This window comes from Pituophis catenifer, unplaced genomic scaffold (genome assembly GCF_029215685.1).
Source record: "Pituophis catenifer annectens isolate HBS135680 unplaced genomic scaffold, rPitCat1.0.hap2 SCAF_4, whole genome shotgun sequence".
Lineage (NCBI taxonomy): Eukaryota > Metazoa > Chordata > Lepidosauria > Squamata > Colubridae > Pituophis > Pituophis catenifer.
In genome coordinates this window covers 39,549,717-39,566,527 of record NW_027256884.1, presented here as the reverse complement: position 1 = coordinate 39,566,527, position 16,811 = coordinate 39,549,717, and the positions used below count along the sequence as shown (strand labels likewise).

Here is a 16,811-nt window from a genome sequence, read left to right as displayed (position 1 = left end):
GCAAGAAAATGCTTATGTTCATCTATATAATATTATTAGCATAAGGCGGTGGTTCTCAGCTTGTGGTCCGTGAACCCCTGGGAGGCTGTAATGTCATCACAGGGTTGGCGAAGGCTTGAAGAAATATTATGATTTAAATCTTAAGTCTTGGTGTTCCATGACCATGGTTGTTGGCCACAAAAGGTATTTAAAGGGGATCCGTGGCAAAGAAAAGGTTGAGATCCACTGGCATAAGGTTTTACCTGGTTATGGTTACATCCTTCTACTGCCAGAAGGCCATTATTTTTGTATGATACATATTTGTATTTGGCTGAATAACATGTTGCTTTCATGAGGGATAAGATGAGAAGACAGTAAAAAGTAAAAAGGAAGCATTTGTATATAGACTCAAAGATATACTCTCTTCTTAAAGTGAGCCCTTATTTCCAGAGCCCTTAATCAGCTTGATAAGTCAAAATCAAGTATTTCTATTGATGGTTCTAGTATTAGTGTCTTCTTGCATAAAAAGGAAAATGACACTGTATGGGAAATACTTAATTTGGCATATGTTCAGCTTGCTACTCCCTTTCATCAAATGTATTCATTCTCCTGCTTTTCATATTTCCAAAAATTATATGATAGTTTCCTCAGGCTTGAAAATGAGTTTTGAGGTATTTATATTATTGTTCTGTAGCTCATTACAAGATTGCCTGTTCTAATTGTTCCTCTCTAAGAGTTTAAAATCCTAAAAGTTTTGTAAATGGTTTGCAGTTTTAGTGTCAATATGCCAATATCTCTAACTTTAAGCAAGTGTTCTTACTTGCTTGAAGGATCATAATGTGAATTAATGAATTAGCCATGTAATTTTTCCTAAATAATAGGATATTTAAACATTATGTAGAAAAGATTTCACTTAGTTCTGTTTTATATTTAAAAGGTTGATAAGGATTTTATTCCTGGACTTATGTATATCCGAGACAATGAAGCTACCTCAGAAGAATTTGAAGCCATGAGCCTGCCGTTTACAGTGCCAAATGCCAGTGGCCAAGATATTCAACTCAGTTCTAAATATACTCATATTACACTGGATAATCGAACAGAATATGTGAGGCTTGCAATAAACTACAGGTTTGTAAAGTAGTCAAAGATATGATAAGTGACAGTTAGTCCACTGTTGAATTTGTGCTGTAATATTTGTCAGTGTTGAGATGAAATCAAGCAAAGAGAGCATTGATAGAGTACGATGACAATTGTTAAGAATTCAGATTATTTGAAAAAAACTGAAAAACTCAATACAACCGTATATCATCCTCAGTGTCAGTGATCTTATTCATTCACCCATTTATTACAACTTTCAATTTATTACAACTGGACTTTCTCTAGGCTTTCTAAGCTAATTATGGAAGATATGCAGATATCTCTTCCTGTCCTCCCATATGATTATGAAGCAATTATATTTCTTTTACTAACAAAGATATGGTGGCGTGATTTTTTTTGGCAGATTACATGAATTTGATGAACAAGTGGCTGCTGTTCGAGAAGGGATGGCCAGGGTTGTCCCTGTTCCTCTTCTTTCGCTATTCACAGGATATGAACTGGAAACTATGGTGTGTATATACAGTTGTTGGCCAACTTAATAAAAATCAGAACACATATTTGTACTTCAAAGATTTATAACTATTTAAAATGGAAGCATGACAGTAACTATGCCTCATTATTTCTTAAAAGTTAGGTTTGGCTGAGTTACATAACAGAACAATGCTAAGGAAATGAGACAGTTATTTTATGCTTTAAAAAGATTTAAAATCTAAATTTACAATTTAGACTTGTATGTGAAACCACAACCAGCAATTTCTATATAATAGGAAGATGCGTGAAAAATTATCACTGACAGTGAAAATGAATAATTCTTTTTGTTTTCTGTCCAGATGTTGTTGGAAAATAGATGTGCATCTCTGATGTTTTTTCTATTTAATAATAGCACAAATGATTTATTCTCCATTTTAAAATTATTCTGATCATGTTAAAAAAAACCCTGGTGGATCTTTCATAAAGGAAGACAAAATGCTGTTCAGTCTAAGCACTGGAGCTCAGGAAATTTAGCTTTTTCCTTTAGCTTTTTACTTGATAGATCTTAGACTCAAACAGAACGCTTAGACAAAACATATTTTGCAGTCCTGAAATCAGCCCACCTCTTTTCTACCTGTCCTAGAACCTCTAGATCTAGGTTCCTCCGCTGCTACATCTGTGTGAACCATAAAAATAGGGTTTTTTGTTTGATAGCAGAGCATTTATGGGGAAATTAAGTAATTGATAGAAATAACAGCAATAAACGTTTACCAGTTACTGGATCTTAAAGCGAAAATTAAACATTCAAGAATTGAGAATAATTCAAAGATTTTTAGGCCAGCCTGTCTTCTATAAAGTGGAAGTCTTCCAGATGTGGAGTCTTAAGTTTTCAGAATTCTCAGTAACTGCAGTTATTTCCTTCCCCCTGCCCCCACCATATTTCCTTTTATTCTTCTCCCATATAAACACCAGGGTGTTGATCCATAGTTATTTCATTGTCTCTGTTATGTGTGCCCACATTCTCTTTTCTCTGTCTCTTGCACATGTATCAGAGATACGACTCCTATGGTTATTTTTTAGTCAGTTGTCTTTTATTTGCCTTTTCTCCTATAGTTTTCTTGTGCAAAATTATTTTGGGTTTTGGTGGCTAAGTTATAATAGATTTTTCTGTTTTTTGGTTCCAAACATTGGATCTGAACTTTTATAGCTATTGAGAGATAATTAAAACTCACACAATGACACAAAGAAAAAGGACACTAACTATGCAAAGAACATATCAAAGTGCACTTGAGAATTCAGAAATCTCTAATAGTAGCATTTTTAAAATAGATTCCTATGAAGAATTATATTTCAAATTCTCATGAGAATAAAAGCTAAACTAAAGAAGTTTCTGTTTCCCCCCCCTTTCAGGTGTGTGGGAGTCCAGATATTCCTCTCCATCTTTTGAAATCTGTGGCTACATACAAAGGGATTGAACCGAGCGCTTCTCTCATTCAGTGGTTTTGGGAGGTGATGGAATCCTTCTCCAACACAGAACGGTCTCTCTTTTTGCGCTTCGTATGGGGTAGGACAAGACTTCCAAGAACCATTGCAGATTTCAGAGGCAGGGACTTTGTCATCCAGGTAAGACTTTGAGAGCTTCAGGACAGCAAAATCCCCTTACCTCATGCAACGTAGGAAATGTATAGAAAGAAAACGCGAAGCTTACAGAGAAATACTTGTTCTTGTTAGGTGTTTCTTTGAAGATTTCCAGTTCTCAATTTTTTCTGGTCATGATTTCTATGTTGTTGATTTTTTTTGGATACAAACAAAATGGTTCCGAAAGTAATGCACTGATACATACACACACACACACACACACACACACACACACACACACACACACACACATATATGTCGAAACGTCGCTTCTACCCTTTTAGGGATATATCCACAATTACACGGGAAGAAACCCGAAATATTAACTACACACACACACACACACACACACACACACACACACACACACACACATTTGTCACTGATGGAAAGTAAAATTTTTCTTGATCCCATAATTATTCTGCTGAATAGTGATGTACTTTAAATGAGAAAGTTTTTTATTTTTAGGAGATTGAAACAAAACGCTTAATGACGGTATATTTAAATGTTCATCACGTAAATCAGCCCATAACAAATTGTGAGGTGGTGTGGGTAGGAAAAGATTTAATATTCTTCAACAAGAACATTTTCTAAAATATTCTGTGGAAAGACGGTGAAACTTTAATTTACAGACACCCATTCAGCAGTGTTCAGATGCAACAAATAAAATTCTAGGTCAGGCTTCCCCCCCAGCCCCCCTCCCCCCAGCAATAAAGTTCTTTTTTTTTCTTCCAAGAATCCCTGACAATTGAAGTAATTAATATAATTGACGTCATTTGCATCATTTATGTCATTTGTGTAATTAGGTAAATGGCATAAATTGCTGCAAATTATGTTAGTTACTTCAATTATGCAAATTTGAACTTAATGGATGTTTGGCTTTGACATTACTTCCCCAAATTCAGGCATAAAATTGAGGTTTTACTGTAAAACACATGGATGGCATTCCAGTGGCACAAAGCACTAGTCATAACAACCCAATGGTCAAATCAAGAGGGTTCCTCATATGTAATTGGATAGTCACAAGCACTAGTCCAAAATGTGCAAAATACTTAGCTAAAACTTGCATGGCTGCTGACACAGTGAAACATATACCCTGTTCCCCCCAAAATAAGATATCCACTGATAATAAGCCCAATCGGGCTTTTGAGTGCATGGCAATAAGGCCAAGCGCTTATTTCAGGGTTAAAAAAAACAACAAAAAACAAACAAACAAACAGGGTCTTATTTTCGGGGAAACACGGTACATATCTCCTTTGCACAATATTTCTGCCATTAAATTACTATTATGTGGATAGCAACTTGAGATACAGCTTCAAAATTAGCTGTTATTTGACTTGGGAGAAAGCAAAAGGAGGTGACAACTACCTTCCCTGGTCCTTTTTTAGGAGCAGGACTCTGGCCCTCTTAACTAGAGATAAGCCTTTTTTTTTTCTGTAAGCATGGATAGGTGACTACTTTGAATTTTCTGCTATGCAAATTGCATTCAATGAAATTGTTATTTTTTTTCCCCCTCACAGGTTCTGGATAAATACAATCCTCCAGACCATTTTCTTCCTGAGTCCTACACATGCTTTTTTCTGCTGAAGCTTCCTAGGTATTCTTGCAAACAGGTTCTAGAAGAGAAACTGAAGTATGCCATCCATTTCTGTAAATCCATAGACACGGATGACTATGCTCGAATAGCATTGACAGGGGAGCCAACTGCTGATGACAGCAGTGATGATTCTGACAATGAAGATGCTGATTCTTTTGCTTCTGACTCCACACAAGACTATTTAACTGGCCATTGAGAGGGAAGGCTCCTTGCCAGAGACAATGCTGGAGCCCCGGATCAGAGTGCCACAAAATAGCTTTGATGCAACGGGTCACAGTCCAGGCATGCAACCAGAGAACTACTAATTATTACTAAACAAGGAGTATGTACTACTTGTTGTAGGAATAATGGCAAATAATGGAAATAACTGTCTCTAGCACTTGTGGGTGCCTACATGGGCATTGAACATCTGTTTTGATGGCTGGAGATTCCCTTCATCCACTTTATGCTGCACTGCAGATAGAACTTGGTGTTTACTGATGTGTTGTAAATGTTTATAAAACATTGGTAGTGTGGAATTTAAAAAACTGAAATTATTTTAAATGGTTAGTGCAATAGTTTTTTTTTTTCAAATTAAGTGTTGTGTTCTTTGCATCTTCTTGATTGTATATTGGAACTACTGTGCAATTACTGAATAGTATTATAAATATTTCAATTAACTTTAATAGTTGTTTGGTTATTAAAAACTTTTTTGAACGCCGTTATCAGTATTCATTATATTCTAGTCAACTAGCTGCCCTATTAACTAGCCAACAACTTATTAAGCTTGCCATCTTTCAATGTCATGTTATCTCCTGTCTTCCCTCCCTCTCTCTGAATAACAGGATTCTTAACATAAGATATAAAATCTACATAATTGTGCCATGACCATGTCAAATTATAATTTTTCTCTCAATAAAACAGCCATCACTACTCACTGACAGTTTAATAGGGCTTTTTATGGTGAGAAATCTTTCCAGGGGTTTCCAACTTCTAAAACATCATTGTAGATTCAATAAAGAAGTATTTTTTCTACTAAAATTTCAAGTTTTAGATAGCCTAGAGTTTATTTCTGAATTAGTTAAAAAGAAAAAAGTTGCTTTTGAGTGAAATTTGATTCCTGGTGATTTATGTGGGTATACCTGTACAGTTCTCTTGGCATGCTACAGAAGCGATTTGCGATTGCTTTCTTCCTGGATATATTTTTAGCTTCCTAAATTGCAAAAAGCCTGGGATTCTCTAGCCAGTCTTGGGATTTTAGCTATGAAGTAGGAAATTTCCCATCTTGTTTCCACTTACTGCTGCCGTAATTGTTTTTATGAATCTAAATAATTTGCCATTCACATTCTAAGACCACCAAGAGTTTTTAAGAAGAGTAAGATCTGAATATGTGTGTGTGTGTATATATATATATACACACACACATACACACATACACATACACATACACATAGACATTCGCATATATAGATATACATATATACATATACACATACACATATACATATACACACATGCACATACATACATACATATATGTATACATACATATATATATATATGTAGGTCTTTGGTTATTCGAGTTTTCTCCCGCGTAAAATTGGAAGTGTCTTGGCGACGTTTCGACAAAGTCTCATTCGTCATCTTCAGGCTGGTGTTTTCGGCTCCGTGCTTCTAGGAGCACGAAGCCAAAAACACCAGCCTGAAGATGACGAATGAGACTTCGTCGAAACGTCGTCAAGACACTTCCAATTTTACGCGGGAGAAAATTCGAATAACCAAAGACCTACATACAAACACCCGCGAAAACCTCAGAAAGCATATATATATATATAAAACATAATATAATATAATGTTATATTATATATATATTTATATATATTTATATACACACACACACACACACACACACACATACACGCATACACACACACACACAATCTTCAAACTGCCACATCATAGTCACATGACAAAATCACCGCTTAATCTTGATTTTTTCTTTCTGTCCCATAGAACCTGTTTCAAATTATTCTTTGTTTCCTTTGTTTCTTAAATTACATTTTCACTAATCATTCTTTTTAATTTTAAATCTTCGCATTAAGTATTGGACTATTTTTGAAAAATAAAATTAGAACTACTATGCTGATGAACAATTGTTTGATTTAGTTAGTACCTTAGTGCAACGGTCCCCAACTTTTGCAACTTGGTGGTCTGGCTGGGGATGGAAGGGGATCCAGGCCACATGAGTGGCGGGCTGCCATGCATGCAAACACACAGCTCAGTTCGCACAAGCAGTGGGCTGGAGTGCAAACATATGCACCCACTGCTCAACTGCAAGTCGACTTGCGTGTGCATACCCATACAGACTAGCCATCTCTTGTGTGTTTGGTTCCTGGCCTCGTAGTGGGCTGGGGTAGGGATGGGTTCTACTTACCTTTATTACTGGTTCGCAGTGGGGCCACGCGCTCTCTTCTGTGCAAGCGCAGAAGCGTTTTGATGACTTGGGGGTCGGTGGGCGGAGCTTCCTGCCGGTTTTACTACCAGTTCTATAGAACTGGTGCGAACCAGGGGCAACCCACCACTGGGCTGGGGGCTGAGGACCCCTGCCTTAGTGTACAAATATAAATTTATATCGGGTGATGAATCACATACTAAGTGACGTTAAAAAGTGCTTTAAAATGCAATGTAAATTCAGTTTTAAGGGATTGACATGAATTTTGGGCATATACACAGACACTGCCTAAGACAGTTCAACCGTTTTCTGTCAAAATCATGATTATACCTATTTTTTATCTATTATTTTATCTATGTTTGTTTCAAACATTTATTTATTAAATTTAAATGCATAGTGTTGGATCAATTGGAACTCAGTTAGGAAATGAAAATTGTCCCTTGATTATTTGCTTAAGCTCAGGGCAAATTTTTAATTTTATTCCAAAATTTTAAGTCAGAATTTAGGTCCATTGACAAATTTCTGCTTTAATAATAATACTTTCCTTGTGTTGCTCTTTCACTTTACAATGGGTTTCCTAAAAGCTCCTTTAAACTATGCTAATCTCTGGCTATTCCTTGACTTGTCTCTCTCTAGGATTAGTTTGCAAAAGTGGGTCCAGTGTTTTAAAAACTAACACAACCCCCCTACAATAAGATTTTCATTAACAATCTTAGATTATCCCATTCTATCTCATATTTTTCTATTTCACTAAGCAATGTGAGGCCTCTGTTCATTGAAAGGGCAAATTCTTTTGGCTTTGTTATTGCATTAACTTAAAAAAATCCTGTGCTGGCTCAGTTTTTGACTTGCAAAGAAACTTCCCTTGCTCTTGCATTTTCAGCACTGTTCAAAGTCACATGGCAAAAGATTTTTTACATAACCTATCGTACAGAATTGAACATTTGGTACCAATGCCAAATGAGATGTTATAACTGGAATCAATATTGCCAATAGCCCTAATATTTACTTGCTGGGTTAACCCAAAGTTAAACCACAATTACTGGAATTCAAGAGAGGCCAACTGGAAAGTAACATACCATAATCTGAAACAACCCTTTATATAAGGCATGTAACAAGTTTTCACTCACTGTTCTGTAAGAGAAGTCCAATTGTAGAAATTCTGTAGAAATTAGAAACTAAAACTTGATCATGCAGCCATTCTGTTTGTTACCATCATCAAGCTATAACCAGAAATGTGTTTAGGATTCAGGCAGCTGTTTTATGATTTGACTTCCTGCTACTATGAGTTTGCGGATATAGGTTGGAACTTCATTTGGAGCCTGTCTCCGAAGGCTAAATACTTCAGGTTGCATGTACTGTTACTGCCCAGAGAAGGGTAAAAGAACAGATGTTACCAAGATACAGGCTTAAAAATATAATGTGTCAATTACTTTTTGGGTGTGAGAGCAACTAATATGTACATCAGTGGTGGGCTGCTACCGGTTCGCCCTGGATCGGGCGAACTGATAGCGGTGGTTGCAGGAGGCTCTGCACACCTGCCCGGATGCTTCTGCGCATGCCCACGAGCGAACCAGTAGCAACAGGTTTTGAAACCTGCCCCTGATATATATATATTATCTTGCTGGTGAAAATGCTAGCCTTGGTTTATATGAAGAAACAGGCCTGAAATCTCGGAAAATTATATTTATAATACGTAATTCACACGTCTTGCTTTCTCAATCATAAGTGCTCTTTTGTAATTATATTGCTTTCCTAGCGAACAGGAGTTTTAAACTATAGGTAGTCCTTGACCTACAACAGTTTGTTTAGTGACCGTTCAAAGTTGCAATGGCACTGAAAAAAGTAGCTTATGACCAGTTTTTCTCAATTACAACCTGTTGTAGCATCCCCATGATCATGTTATCAAAATTCAAATGCTTGGCAGTTGGTTCATACTTATGAACTACTGCTGTGTCCCAAGGTCATGTGTTCCAGTGGTGGGTTGCCCCTGGTTCGCACCGGTTCTATAGAACCGGTAGTAAAACCGGCGGAAGGCTCCGCCCACCGACCCCAACGTCATCAATGTTGCGAACCGGTAGTTAAGGTAAGTAGACCCCATCCCTGATGTGTTCCTTTTTTGCGACCTTCTGACAAGCAAAGTCAATGGGGAAGCCAGATTTACTTAACAACAGTTTGACTAATTTAACAACTACAATAATTCACTTAACAACTATGGCAAGAAAGGTCGTAAAATGGGGTAAACTCACTTAACAAATGTTTCAATTAGCAACAGAAATTTTGGGCTCAATTGTGGTCATATGTCGACTATCAGCCTGCTTGTTGAATGTAGCTTTGTTTAGTTAAAATCTAATATCTAACTATGGGGCTAGCTACCTTGTTTTATTTGAAAATTGGAGCGTAGATTCAGGAGTTCAGTTTTTCACTTCAGGAGTTTTTCTTTTTTACACAACTTACAGGGTTGTGTAAAAGACAATGTCACCCTGAAACTTTAATTTTAGATAATCCTCAAGATGGCTTTGTCATTGTGAAGTGTTAACTTTAGATTAAAAAAAGAGAGAGTGCAGAAATTGGTAATAGGTGAGTAATAGAATGGGATCAGAAACAATGTCACACTATTGTCAAGGCTATGCTTGAAATGGAAAATGTATTTTGCTTCCAATTCAGAACAAAATATCTTTACTAGGAATATTCTGCTGGAGTATTCTGAAGTGACTGCAGAACAAAATTTAAACAACTCAACTATTCCATATTCTGTATTTTGTTGGAACAATATTTGAAAATTTTTAAACGTTCTTGCCGTGGGGAAAAAATGGGAAGTCAAGCCTGTTGTTTTTCACCCTAGGATTCAAAAGGTATCTAGTGTTTCAATTATCCTTGATGCTACCAACCAACTTTCAGACAAATTGCCCAGAGAGATTACGTTTAAAACTTTTGAAAACTCCCACTATAAAAACTGTACAGAAACAATTTCTTTTTATTCTAACACTCCAACAGTCTTCTTTTCCCCTTAAAGTAGTCTAATTGGAAGGAATGTCAAGAAAAACTAAACTTAGGGTTCTTTTTTAAAAGAACATACTAAATTCTCCCACATTACTTTCAAATCAGTTATTTGCTCCAGGGCTAAGCTGGTAAAAGTCACATAGCTGGACACAAACACCAGTTAATTCTTTGATTGAAATGAACTTCCTTCAAAATGTTTTAAAACAAGCAACTTAATAAAACAGTGCTTATTTGCCTTAGTCGACTGAGGTTTTGCTGAAGACATTATATTTACAGGATTCCCATGATGTATGAATAAAATTCCCTAATCAAAATCTGAGAACTTAGTGCAACAAATCCTTGTTGACTCCTGGTTATTACTGCATGGTTTTCAAACTTAGAGAATATATCATAAAAAGGTCTGCATTGTACTCCAGAATTTTCACAGACACTGATAAACCATTGGCTGGCTTGTAATTGCTGGATCCTCTTTTCTCGTCTTTTTGATGATAGGTGATACAGATTGTCCTTATTTAGCAACTGCCTTGTTTAGTATTTAGCAATTGTTCAGTTAGAATGGTTGTGTAAAAGTAACTTTGTGACTAGTCCTTGCATTTGCAACCATTGTAGGTCTGCAAAGCAAAGAAAAACGGAAATATGATCATAAAATCATGATGTTTCACTTAGTGACTACTTTGCTTAACTAATAAGTTGCTAGTCTCAATTGTCGCTAAATGAGAACTACCAGTATTTGCTCTCCCATCAGTCATCTACCATTTCACTATTCCAGACTTCTCAAGGGGAACACATAAAGGTTGGGGAGTTCAGTAGCTAACTCCATTAGTACCGGAGAAGCTGTGATGGAGTATACAGCACATTCAGGAAATATTTAGACCCCTTTTGTTAATTTTGTATGCTGCAGCCTGATTCTACAATTGTTGAAATTCATTTTTTTCTCAATCTACATTCAGTACCCCATAATGACAAAGAGGAAACAGAATTTTAGAAATGCCTGTAAATTTATTAAAAAGAAAAATCAGAAATAACACATTGGCATATTCAGACCCTTTGCAATAACCCTTGAAATTTAGCTCAGGTGCTTCCCATTTCTCTTGATTGCTGCTGACATGTTTCTACACCTTGATTGGGGTTGACCTTGATAAATTGATTGGACATGATTTGGAAAGGCACACACCTTTCTATAGAAGGCCTCACAGCTGAAAATGTATACTGTAGCAGAGCAAAAACCATGAGGTCAAAGTAACTGCAGAACTCAGAGACAGGGTTATTGAAAAGTACAGATCTTGGGAAGTCTACAATAAAATTTCTGCTGCACTGAAGGTTCCTAAGAGCACAGCGGCCTCCATAATTCTCAAATGGAAGACGTTTGGCACAACCAGGATCTTCCAAGTGCTGGTCACCTGGTCAAACTGAGCAATTGGGGAAGAAGGTCCTTAGTAAGAGATGTGACCTAGAACTTGATGGTCACCTTGCTTGAGCTCCAGATATCCTGTGTGGAGATGGGAAAAACTTCCATAAGGACAACTATCATGGCAGCTCTCCACCAATCTGGGCTTTATGGCAAAGTGGCTAGATGGAAGCCTCTCCTCAGTGCAAAGCACATGAAAATCCACTTGGAGTTTGCAAAAAAGCACCTGAAGGACTCTCAGACTACAAGGAACAAGAATCTCTAGTTTGATGAAGCCAAGATTGAACTGTTTGGCTTCAATTCTAAACATTATGTCTGGAGAAAACCTCTGATCACCTGCCCAATATTATTCCAACAGTGAAGCATGGTGGTGGCAGCATCATGCTGTGGAGGTGTTTTTCAGCAGCAGGGACTGGGAGACTGGTCAGGGTTGACGGAAAACTGAATGGAATATACAGGGATATCTTCAAACCTGTTCCACAGTGCTCAGGACCTCAGACTGGGCCAAAGGTTCACTTTCCAACATGACAATGATCCTAAGGACATAGCCAAGACAATACAGGAATGGCTTAGGGAGAACTCTGTGAATGTCCTAGAGTGGCCCAAAGCCTTTACTTGAACACTATTGAACATCTCTGAAGGGACCTGAAAGTGGCTGTCCACAGAGGGTCGTCATCCAACCTGACTGAGCTTGAGAGGATTTGCAAGGAGGATGGCAGAAAATCTCGCAATCCAGGTGTGCAAAGCTTGTTGCATCATACCCCAAAAGACTCGAGGCTGTAATTGCTGCCAAAGGTGCTTCAACAAATTACTGAGTGAAGGGTCTGAATACTTATGCCAATGTGATATTTCAGTTTTTTTCTTTTTAATACATTTACAAACATTTCTAAAATTCTGTAGGGGGTACTGAAGGTAGATTGAGAAAAAAATGAATTTCAACAACTGTAGAATCAGATTGCAACAAAGGGGTCTGAATGCACTGTATACTTTTTGGTTGTACCAAAATGGTGAGTAGCTCTGTATTTTCTTTGTACACATCTTCACTGAGCAGCTGGTATCCTGATTATTTTTCCTTTTATTTTGAACATGAAGATGCCATTTTAGCTGTTCTTTGAATTCTTTGCCAACTTTGGCTCCCTGTGAACTTTAATCTTTCAGAATTTCTTCAATTCTTCCTCTTGTCTGATATCTTTTTCACTTACACTTTTTCATTTTCTGTGCAGCCACAGTGACTTGTTCCACTGTTCTCTTCCTGCCCCTTTCAAAAAGTTTGCCTTTGTAAATTAGTACCAGTGGTGGGTTTCAATTTTTTTTTCTACCGGTTCTGTGGGTGTGGCTTGGTGGCATGGCTTGGTGGGCGTGGCTTGGCTTGGCTTGGTGGGCATGGCAGGGGAAGGTTACTGCAAAATCCCCATTTCCTCCCAATCAGCTGGGACTTGGGATGCAGCAAATAGATGGGGTGGGGGCAGTCAGAAGTGGTATTTACCAGTTCTCCGAACTACTCAAAATTTCCACTACCAGTTCTCCAGAACTAGTCAGAACCTGCTGAAACCCATCTCTGATTAGTACCTCTCTGGAATGGGGGAGGTGGGAAGTGAGAAAAATGACATAAGGTCAATTGAGAGTTGGCAACTGAGAAGAGCTATTGCATTTAAAAAGGGATGCTACTCATGAGAATGCCAGAGTGGCAGAGAAGAAACGAAAACTAGAAAACACAAAAGCCCATAGAAATTGTGAGCCTAAGAAGACATTCCGTGGATTGATGAGTGATTGTTTTGTAACTGTGGATCTGACTAGAGAAGATGGAAGTGGGGAAGCTGTAGTTACAGTAGTCCAGCTGATTACTGGACTACTGGCTGTAAACAGTATGTGGGAATGCCCTTGGGGGAAAGGGAAGTGCCACTGCCAGGGGAATGGTAAATTCGGGCAGCTTAATTTGCAGAAGGAACATGGATGTGACAAACTTCCCAGAAGGGACTACCTCTAGTTTCTTGGGCTGTAAAGGTGATGGGGAGGGGGAGGGGAGGGGAAAAGAGACAAATGTACTTTGAGACTTGCAAGATTCTGTTACTGTAACATTGCTCTCTGTGTGAAATACCCCACAAGGCTGACCTGGGACGGAAGAAATGGGATGGGGGTAGGGAGGAATTATCCTGACATTTTTATTATAAGACACTCTACAGGGGACTGTCCTTAAAGACCATGTTCAAGGGGAGAAGAGAAATTACTATTTCAAAAAGTGTCAGAATTGATCTGTAAAACAATAAAAAAAGGGTAAAGTCTCAATGCAATTTCCTCTAGATTTTAGTTTTGAGCCTTGAACTCTGGTTATTGTTTTCTCCATCTCAACAGTAAGTTCTTCACCTCTCCAGTTCTCACTCCTTGATTTATCACATTAATACTTCACATCTGTGGAGATTCTCAGTCATGCAGGTTACAATTGTCTGAAAAGTGCTTTTTCCAAAAGGCAACTGGAATGTTTTTTCCTTGAGGAACATCTTTCATCTCTTATCCAAGAAGCTTCATCGGTTCTGGCAGGATGGTGGGGGCAATGGAAGGATTAGTTCTGACAGGATCGGGGGGTTGGTTTGGAAGAATCATATTTCTTTGAAGTCATCTGCTCATTCTCCCTGAGAGCTCTTGAGGCCACTTGGGAGTTTATCTGTTTATCTAGTGATTCCCAAGTGCCCTCAAGAGCTCTCAGGGAGAATGCTAACGACCAGATGACTCCTTCCATTGACCCCACCATCCTGCCAGAACCAATGAAGCTTCTTGCTAAGAGATGAAACGTCTTCCTCAAGGAAAAAAATATTCCAGTTGCCTTTTGGAAAAAGCACTTTTCAGACAACTGTGAGCTTCATGACTGAGAATCTCCACAGAGGTAAAATATTAATGTGATAAATCAAGGAGTTGAAAGCAGGAGAGCTGAACTTACTGTTGAGATGGAGAAAACAATAACTAGAGTTCATGGCTCAAAACTAAAACTTCTAGGAAATTGCATTAGTGTAACAAAGAAAAAAGCACATTTTTTTCAGAAGGTTATGTTTTAAAAGGGACCCAAATAAGAAATCATTATGTTTAGTATTGGCACTCAGTACATTTTTTGTCTGATTGAATAATAAAGCACCTTTTGCAATGAATGCCTTATGCCTGGCTGCTACCATCTTGCATAAATGAATGGGTGGCAGTGGCTTCTTTCTCTTCCTCCTGTGTCAGTACCTTTGAACAAACTGTATCCTTTAATTCAGTGCTTCCCAAACACCAGGGGTGAAATGCTACTATTCAGACTGGTTCAGCTGAACTGGTAGTGATGGCGGCGGGTGGGTCGGAGAACCGGTAGTGACGTCAGCATGAGGCTCCGCCCACCCACCCGGTTGTCATTACATCCTTGTTTTAAGCAGGATGTAACCTGTTTTTTACCCTCTGCACATGCGCAGAAAGGTTTGTGCATGCGAAGAGGGTCCGTGTGCATGCACTTCCGAACTTATAGGGAAGGTAAGTAGATTTCACCCCTGCCCCAAACTGCTTATTGGAAAGTCCTTATTTAAATGTCCCTATTATGATTGGGTGGTGAGTTTGTGTGTAGTTTTCCAACGGAAAAACAACCCACTTTTTTGAGTCTTCTTATTTACGAGACCACCTTCTGCCATCGACAGCCTCCCACCGGCCAACTCGCTCCCACAGAGAGGGGCTCCTCAGGGTGCCGTCGGCCAAATAATGTTGACTGGTGACACCCAGGGGGAGAGCCTTCTCTGTGGGGGTACCAGCCCTCTGGAATAAGCTGCCTCTAGATGTACGTATGATCCCCGACCTGCGCACCTTTCGTCGCGCCCTGAAGACCCTCTTATTTCAACAAGCTGGGCTGGCCTAACATGAATATGAATTTTAAATGGGTGTATGTTAGTTTTAATTTGTCGGCCAAATTTTTGTATATTCGATTTTAATGGTTTTTTAAATTTTGTAATTTATCTGTGTTTTAATATGGTTGTACACTTCCCTGAGTCCTTCAGGAGAAGGGCGGTATAGAAATCTAATAAAAGTTAAAATTAAGGTTAAAGAGTGATGCCCAGATTTTGGATGTACTTTTTTAATTGATACATTCCAGTCATGAGAATCATCCTACCTGGTCTTTATTATGCTTACTGAGTCCTCTTTGACTCTCTGTGCTAAGAGCCTAACCTCATCCTCTCTATTCCCCATATTTTGGAGCATGTATAGATAGTGAACTTTATGGACCAATGTTATGTCTGATTTTTAATGACTGGTTTAAAAAGCCCTATTAAGCACTCCCCCCTCCTGTAGGACAAGGCCCTTAATTTCTCAGGTCCTTAATTCACGCTTTTCCATTTCCATTCTCAACGGGGTATAGTTTGAATCGCTTTTAATTATAATCTCATTATCCTTAGGCCAAACACATTTTTACCAGTCCTGGTTAAGTAAATAACTCAGAACTCTAGCTGCTATTGCTGTATTTGCTGGATGGCCTAGACCAACAGTGTCAAACTCAGGTCATCACGGCGTCGTCACATGACATATCAGGACTTTCTCCCCCTTTGCTAAACCAGGTGTGGGCATGGCCCATGCATGATGCATCTGGCCCGCGGGCTGCGAGTTTGATGCTCCTGGCCTAGACCCTTCTTGCGCAAGAAGAATGAAATATTTTAGGAAATATTAAAAAGGCAGAATATTATGTTTTCCTGGATGAGAAAAGGAGAAATGTGTTTTTAAAGACAAAGCAGCTTCCTGCAGTTCCCTTCAGCTCCAGGGTGATGGTATTAAGACATGTCCTTCAGGATATGACAGGCTTAGCCCTCTACCCATCTCACCACATGGCACCTGGGAAGATTACATCACCCAGCAAGGCTCAACCAAGCCTGGGACTCAGGACAGCCTACAGAGTTGCCCCTGCATGGCCCCATGGGAATCTGACAACCAATCAGAATACAACCTCAAATTCAAAAGCCCAGAGAGGGTATAAGACTCAGGCACTCTCAGCATCTCTTCCCCTTTTTTTCTTCACCCAACATCATCAAGGCATGTGATCCTGTCCACCATTAAAAACCATCTTTCCAAGTAGTCTCCATGTTTCCAATGTCTTTTTTCCCACTTAGAATTGAACCTAGATGGACATTTCTTCCAACATGCAGACAAAATCCCACCAATCTGTAATCATAGTCTTTAATTGC

General features: G+C 38.6%; 1 protein-coding gene across 1 annotated transcript in view; it reads left to right on the top strand.

Moving 5' to 3' along the window:
* The window catches only part of HERC2 (HECT and RLD domain containing E3 ubiquitin protein ligase 2), a 108,965-nt gene extending 103,482 nt beyond the window's left edge, over positions 1–5,483 (top strand). The window contains exons 89-92 of the mRNA XM_070943385.1: positions 917–1,107; positions 1,481–1,586; positions 2,959–3,171; positions 4,707–5,483. Of these exons, the coding sequence (XP_070799486.1) occupies positions 917–1,107; positions 1,481–1,586; positions 2,959–3,171; positions 4,707–4,979 (783 nt within the window). The 3' untranslated portion in view covers positions 4,980–5,483. The remainder of the gene's footprint in view (positions 1–916; positions 1,108–1,480; positions 1,587–2,958; positions 3,172–4,706) is intronic.
* The last annotated feature ends 11,328 nt before the right edge of the window (positions 5,484–16,811 follow it).